The following is a 7,343-nucleotide window of genomic DNA, read 5'->3' as shown; positions in this document are numbered from 1 at the left end:
GTGAGATGTGAGTCGTACGTCACAGCTGCTAAATATAAACATCCATCCATTTCAATTAGAGTTGTGAAAATAAACCTCCAGTCTTGTCTCCAAAATTTGTCAGCACTTTTGTTGTGGTGTGACTCATACCACTCTGCGCGTGTGCGTGTGTGTCTGCGCGCGCGCGCCTTTTTTTGTCACTAATCTAGTATAAACACCACCTCAGCAACAGTTGCTCTAATTGGAAATTAAAATCCGGCTCCTCCTCTGGAGGTCGGAAGGGGGCGCCGTTTAAGATGTGAATTATGTTTATGTTTAATGAAGGTCAGGTTTAAAGGTTTTTATATATGTTTATAAAGGAACACACAGTTCAGTGGTGTGTGTAGTAACAGCTGCACCAGCAAACTGGTGAGTGTGTGTGTGTGTGTGTGAGAGAGAGAGAGAGAGAGGGAGAGAGAGAGAGAGTCCTCACGATCTCTGACGCATGAGTCAGGTGCTTCCTCTTATAGCGCACGGAGCTGTCCGCGGTGCTGAAAACACCCTCTCCTCCACTGACAGGCAGAGACATGCTCAGCTCTCTCCTCCGCTCTTGCTGCCGCTGCTCTTCTTAAACTCTCCACAGGAACTCATCACAAAGGTAAGACCTGGTTGTACTGGATCACATTAACCACACTGGGAACGCGCTGTCACACCGAGGAGGCTGTGCACTCGGGGGGTTTTCCCCGGTTTGCTTTTTCAGCCACTTCAGCTGTTTCCAGTCGCTGTTTACCAACCTGATGCACCTCCTCTGATGTCAGCGGAGTCGAGGAGGTTGCGTTCTCCTCCGCTGCTGACGTCGCGACTCTTTGTTCTCCAAACGCTTAATGTTCGTTTGGCTTTTTATGTTTTGTGTTTCCTGACACACGGATAGAGTAAAATTATCAGTTGTGTCGTTATCACCAAAGTTTAATTTAATCTATCTATCTATCTATCTATCTATCTGTCTATCTGTCTGTCTGTCTGTCTGTCTATAATATATTACAGAATCTACTGGTCCGACAAACTACAAACTTGAATTCATTTGCACACACGCTGTCTGTCTGTCTATAATATATTACAGCATCTATTGGTCCGACAAACTACAAGCTTGGATTCATTTGCACACACATTAATATAATATTTGTGTTGGAAATGAGTACTATTTGCAAAAAAAAATTAAAATTAATATAATATTTGTGTTGGAAATGAATACTATTTGCAAAAAAAAAAAGATATCGGCTCCGTCGGGTTGCCATGACAACGGGGCCGTGACTCACGGCAAGCGGCAATTTGACGCCTAATGAGATTTTCACAGTAACTGTTTGCTGCTGCTGGAACTGCTGTGGACAAACAGCAGAGGCAGATGATGATAATAATAATTTTAATAATAAGAATAATAACCATAACATATTATTTTATTATTGTATTATTATTATTATCATCAACGTATTATCTGTGGGAAAAAAAACATATATTATTATTATAACATTTTTCCTTTTGCCAGGTTCTCATCATCTGTGTATGAAAGTTTACTATAATAAATAATATTATTTATATATTGTTTATTTTTTCCAGCTTTGTCTTGAAGTAACTTAATAATGCAAGTCTTCGTTAGCAGCCACTTGTTGATCTGAGCCTCTTCTGTCTGTTTGTTTCTCACTTGCAGATTTAAAATGCGAAACCTCCGGCCACCAGTAATTACCGCTGTTAATTGCACTGCAAATTGCTTTTGATAGAGCTGTGTGGCTGGAAATATTGATTTGGTAACCATTTTGTGATAAAAGCATCAAGTTCTGTCTTATCAGAATCATTTCCTCCTTAAAACACTGAGTAAAGACATAAAGTGACATAAAGGGAGAGGTGTCACTGTTGGCCTTTCCACTGAACAGGAAAGCCACTTCCTGAGCTGTTTCAGTTTTGGTGATAAGAGACTGGCTTTTAGCCCTTAGTTACAAATGAAAGTTCAAACTTCAAGACGATGGGAACTTGAAAATGTGTCTTGGAAGAGAAGCTGTGATTCTTCCCTCCAGAGCTTTAACCATCATGAAAAGAGCAGAAGTCAGAGCGGTTACCGCTGAGACGCTGTTCTTACCACGGTAAAGGTCAGCAGTAACATGTATCTCTGTCTTTGGTCAACAGGTGTCACCATGATGCCACTCCTGGACACCTCCACCTCCAGCAAACTGGTCCTGCTCTGTTTTTCCAAACTGCTTTTCGTCCTCCTCTTCCTCACTTCCTCTTGTGTTCATGGGGCATCGCTGGTAGAAGACAAAGTTTGGGGAAGCGAATCTGGCTTCCAGAGAGGAACGCGTGTCCAACCGGCCCCTAATGTGGACATGATGAAGGCCCTGGAGTACATCCAGAGCCTGCGTCAGAAGACGGGCACCGAGCCCCAGCAGCACAGCCCACACTCTACAGACAGGGATGGCAGTGACACTGACGACGCCGAGAGGCTGCGTGCACTTATAAGACTCGCATCCACCCCCATGCAGGGCACGGACGAGGACAAGGAGCACGAGGAGGATGAGGAAGAAGGAAAGGAGGACAAGAGCGAGGAGCTGCTCCAGGCCGTGCTCAGCACGCTGCAGCAGGCGGACAAGGCCTCGCCGCCGGTTTCCCTTCGCCCCACAGCGGAGGAAGAGGGGCCCAAAGACAGCGAGTATCCAAGGAGGCAGCAGAAGCAGCACAGTATTCCACTGCACAAGAAACTGCCCCTCATGTTTGAGGATGAGGAGGAGGAGGAAGAGCAGGGTGGGGCAGGAGAGGAGGAGGAGGGCGAGGGACTGGGTTCAAAACACGAGAGTCACCTCAAACGCACCAATGAGAATGTGGAGGAGAAGTACACTCCTCAGAATCTGGCCACGCTGCAGTCGGTGTTCGACGAACTGGACAGGCTGACCAGTGTGAGGACCATGAGCAAACGTCTGGACGAGGAGGATGACCCCGAGGGCGGGGAAGAGGAAGAGGAGGAAATGTTTAACGTGAGGAACGCGGCGTACGATGACGTGGACAGAGATCTGCCTCTGGACTGGGGTTTGCTTCGAGACCAGGAAGGGAAAGACGATGAAGAAGAGGAGAACGACAAACGGGACGTGGATCAAGACTTTGACTACGTGGACAATGACAAGGATGAGACGGAGAACGCTGAGGAAGAGGAGGATGAAGGTTATCCAGTCAAGAGGTCAAAGGATCCAGATGACGCAGCCAACCTCGTGGACTATTACCTTCTGAAAGTGTTGGAGAAAACTGAAGAGGAGCAGAAACGAGAGCTGGTGGAAGAAGAAGAGGAGGAGGAGGAAGAAAAGGAGAGAGCGGAGAGGAGAGCTCCTCAGACGCTGTACAGAGACAATATCCTACCACAGAACCTCTATCAGATTATCAAGTTCTCCCAGAAGTACAAGATTCCACCTGAGGACGTGATGAACATGCTGAAAGCTGGACAAATACGGAACCAGGGTCGTCTGCAGAAGACGAACAAATTGTCCAGAGTTCCTAACAGGTTCACTCAGATCCCCTCAAAGAACGTGCACAAGATCCCAGAGGCGAGTTTCTACGGCAGGCGTCTGCCCTACGGCCAGAAATCCCCAGAGCAGCTGAGGACGGAGGAAATTCTCAAAATCCTGGGGTTCGACGGCGCCGCCGATCGAGCTCCCGTCAGAGAGAAGACGCCGTACAGAGGCTCGCTGTCACGACTTCACACTCAGCCTGCGGGGCGTCCGGGGGAATCCACACTGAGGCGCTTTCCCACAACATTAAAGAGTCGCTACGACAACGCTCTGGACGAGGACGAGCTGGCAGCGTATTTGGCAGCTAAGTTGCCGACACAATATCTGAGGCCCACGTACAGGGCCAGAGGCCAAAAGCGAGATGACGCCGGCTCCTTTGAACAGCTCATACAGAATTATTTTGATCACATGGACACTGGAGATCAAAGGCAAAATGAAAAGAGACAGTCTGAGCCTGAGGGGAGCTTCGAAAACGAGGCGGTGATTAAACTGTTGAGTTATCTGAGCCCGGAAACAACAGAGGAAAATAGTGATGATGCCAAAACTGTACAAGGATAGGGTGGGGGAAAAACACGAGTGATGTATGTGTATATATGCAGGAAGAAAAACAAAAGACCACGGCAAAAGAAGAAGTTCCATCAGCAACAAACAATATTTATAAATATATATTTTTCAATTCCTATAGCCTAAATCACAATATAAAAAAATACAGATCCAGGAAAACTACAACTTCAACTGTTCAAAGTAGAAGATTAAAACAAACAAAAAAAGTACCTGCACTGAAATGAGAAGGTTGCCATTCAGCTCACCTGCAGATTAAAGGGAGAAGAAAAACCAGGGTGGTCTTTGTTTTTGTTCTAGTTCATATATGTATGTACATGGATGGAGTGAGAAAAATCAACATTGAGTTATGATGTAGTTTACATTGGTATTTATTAGCAGAAATGTAAGTGGTCAAACATTTATCTTTCTTTCTTTTGATGCTTGTTTTTTTAAATTAAAAAAAAAAAAATCGTTGCTCAGCAGCTGACGACCGTACATGTGACTCACCAGCCTTACATTTCAACACACACACACACACATCCAAAAATCAGTGTTGCATTATTTTTATGTAAATCTTTCCTTGAATGTTGTCATACAGTAAGTGACATACCTGAGGTTAATAAAGCATTGACTTTATTTTTCCTTACTGCGCAGTGTTTCTTCATTCAAACACAGCTTCACTTCCTCCAGCCTCCGGATCTGAGCCGTCAACCTGAGGCTCAAAGGCACTTCAAGAGCCACACAGTTCTTCAGTCTGGTCGTTTGCAGTCATGGTTCTGGCCGAAGCCTTGAAATGTCCACGCTCTCCCAGGAGGCTCAGTAGGCAGGTTTGCTCATGTACTCCTCCATCGTCTGCTGATGGGAGAGTGAGGAACATCAACAGGTTGATCTTACAACCCACGCTGACCTGAAGATGATGATACACTACCTCCTGCAGCGTGTCGGCCTCCTCCATAGATACGCCCACAGACACCTTAGATGTTTCCAAGATTTCTCCTCCCATCAGGAATTCGTCAAGGATGAAGTAGGCCTTCTCAAAGTTGAAAATAATGTCCAACTCACACACCTGACGTACGCAGAAACAACAACGCAACACAACTTTGTTACACAAGGTTACACATCCTTAGAAAGTTGTAATTTCAAGAATATAAAATCTTGAGGTTTTTAAAGCAGTGGCATCATGTGAACACCAGGGGGAGTCTAATTAAAAAGACCACACATCTGGATGTTTCACAATCACAAACAACTACAGCCACAGTAAGGATTGAAAATTATAAAATAAATTATAAAATAATAAATGTTATTTTCATTGTTTCGTTTTAACCTTGATTCTAAATATAATACATTTATTTGACTTAATTACTTTAATTTTAATTAAATATTAACAGGATGGAGAATAGTTTTTGTCTGTTTTAAAGTTAAACGCAAACTATTACCAAAAATGGAACTGATGATGTCAGCTTTGCAAACTCAGTGTTTTTTTAATAAAGAATTAAACCTTTTTTTGGACTTTGTTTGGATGTTTTTAACATTTCTCACAATTGTGAAAAAAAACACTGTTGAATACTGTGTTTGGATGTTTTTAACATTTCTCACAACAACAAGAAAATACTGTATATAAACCATGTCATTTATTTCATGTGTTACTCACATACTCACGTTTCCAAAGTATTTATCCAACAGCTCCACGTATCTGTGCAGCACCTCCAGAGCCAACAGCTCATTGTCCTGTTGTTCTACTGCAGCACAGAAGTATAAGCTGGCGTACCTGCAAACGACAGACTGAACGTTCTAGAAAAAATATGAACCCTTACTAATCAACTACTAAATATCAACAACAACATAACTGAAGACTGCGGACAAACCTCTTGTAAACAACCTTGACGTCCCTCCAGTGCAGGAAGTTGCAGGACCGCGGTTGGCGAGCCAACACCAACATCATCATTTCACGGATCACTTTCTTCTTCTCCCGCTCTGTGATTGGTAGGAACCATTTCTGCAGGCGCAGCTTCCCCTGTCGGCTGAACAGCAACAGGAAGCGAATCTGAAAAAAAAAAAAAAAAAACTTAAGTCAAAACTTAATCAAAAACTAAACTCCACATTTTTGTTATTTTCTTAAGTAAGACCAGAACATGAGCTAACTCCACATTTTTGTTATTTTCTTAAGATCAGAACATGATTCCATTAACAGACATTTTTAATTCCTTCGTGAACAGAAACCAACCGCACAAATATAAATTTGACCAAAAGTAAACACTAGTAAACAATCGGACCTGTTGATTTTTCTTCCCACCTATCATCACGTGGATGAGCGTTAGCTCTCGGTGAACTACTTATTTGGTGTTTGGCCTGAAGGCAACCAGCTAAAACAGGATATGTAGATGTACAGTAGATGATGATGTTTATTCTTCTACAGCTACACTGAGGGTGAATTATCTCATGGTGGCTGTGGAGGTTCTGGATGATCATGAACGGCAGACAGATTATTGATCACCGGGCCACATTCTTAGGCAGGAATTCTGTTTGAGGATGGCATTCCCTCACTGAAGAAAGACAAACACTCAAATCCATGAAGTTTTCAGACTTTAAAAAACGATGATGAAAATGGCTGGAACGCAGGGGTCGAGACTTGTTATTATTAAATTGTTTGGTTTTTTCTTTTTTTGGATGAGCTGGTGTCCGTGTCTTTATCTTATTGTGTGTGTGTGTGTGTGTGACTGGAGGCTGTGAATATTTCCTGAAGGAATAAATAGAGTTGTTTCACCTTTACTTGACTTTTGTCCTGCAGAAACACACAGGTCAATAACAGCAGCCCATATGTAAAAATGCTCATTCTGGGATAGAGGAAAAAAAACAATTCAATTTCTATCGAGACCAAAACTTTTTTCTGCTTCTTGACTTTAAATATTATACAGTGAATTTCAACAGACAAACTCTCCCAGACATTTGCATTCATTTACATTTCAAACATTGTTGTTCTAAAGGTTCTCCTCCTCTCTCAACAGGTTTTTCTTTTTTTTTTCTTTATTAAAATTAATTTTTAAAAATAAACTCTGTGACCTTCAGCGACACATTTTACACTAGTCACTGTTTCATGACCTTTGATCAAGGAAGTCCGTCTGCTGCAGCAATAAAAACATAAAACACTGAGACCCAGAGCAGTTCAAAGTTCACTGAGAAAAAAATACGGTTTCAAAAACCACGAGAACAGTGGAAGAACGACTGTGAGAACAGTGGAAGAACGGCTGAGAGGACAGTGGAAGAACGGCTGTGAGAACAGTGGAAGAACGGCTGTGA

General features: G+C 43.0%; 2 protein-coding genes across 3 annotated transcripts in view; one reads left to right on the top strand and one right to left on the bottom strand.

The window, feature by feature from the left end:
• The first annotated feature begins 421 nt into the window (after positions 1–421).
• Positions 422–4,682, top strand: scg2a (secretogranin II a). The gene is made up of 2 exons (XM_008308787.3): positions 422–616; positions 2,137–4,682. The coding sequence occupies exon 2, from the start codon at positions 2,145–2,147 to the stop codon at positions 4,059–4,061; it is 1,917 nt and encodes a 638-aa protein (XP_008307009.1). The 5' UTR covers positions 422–616; positions 2,137–2,144; the 3' UTR covers positions 4,062–4,682.
• ap1s3a (adaptor related protein complex 1 subunit sigma 3a) overlaps positions 4,492–7,343 on the bottom strand; it is a 3,444-nt gene continuing 592 nt past the window's right edge. Inside the window, exons 2-5 of one of the 2 annotated variants that reach the window (XM_017032099.2) lie at positions 5,912–6,090; positions 5,706–5,814; positions 4,975–5,112; positions 4,492–4,898 (exon numbers count right to left, since the gene is read on the bottom strand). In XM_017032099.2, coding sequence (XP_016887588.1) covers positions 4,863–4,898; positions 4,975–5,112; positions 5,706–5,814; positions 5,912–6,090 — 462 coding nt within the window. In that variant the 3' untranslated portion in view covers positions 4,492–4,862. Of the gene's footprint in view, positions 4,902–4,974; positions 5,113–5,705; positions 5,815–5,911; positions 6,091–7,343 lie in introns of both variants that reach the window. The other variant, XM_008308786.3, reaches the window with a different exon arrangement.

The sequence above is a fragment of the Cynoglossus semilaevis genome, chromosome 4 (genome assembly GCF_000523025.1).
Source record: "Cynoglossus semilaevis isolate Cse_v1.0 chromosome 4, Cse_v1.0, whole genome shotgun sequence".
In the NCBI taxonomy this organism is placed as follows: domain Eukaryota; kingdom Metazoa; phylum Chordata; class Actinopteri; order Pleuronectiformes; family Cynoglossidae; genus Cynoglossus; species Cynoglossus semilaevis.
Note: the sequence above shows the minus strand (reverse complement) of the source record. Positions and strands in the feature narration are given on the sequence as shown.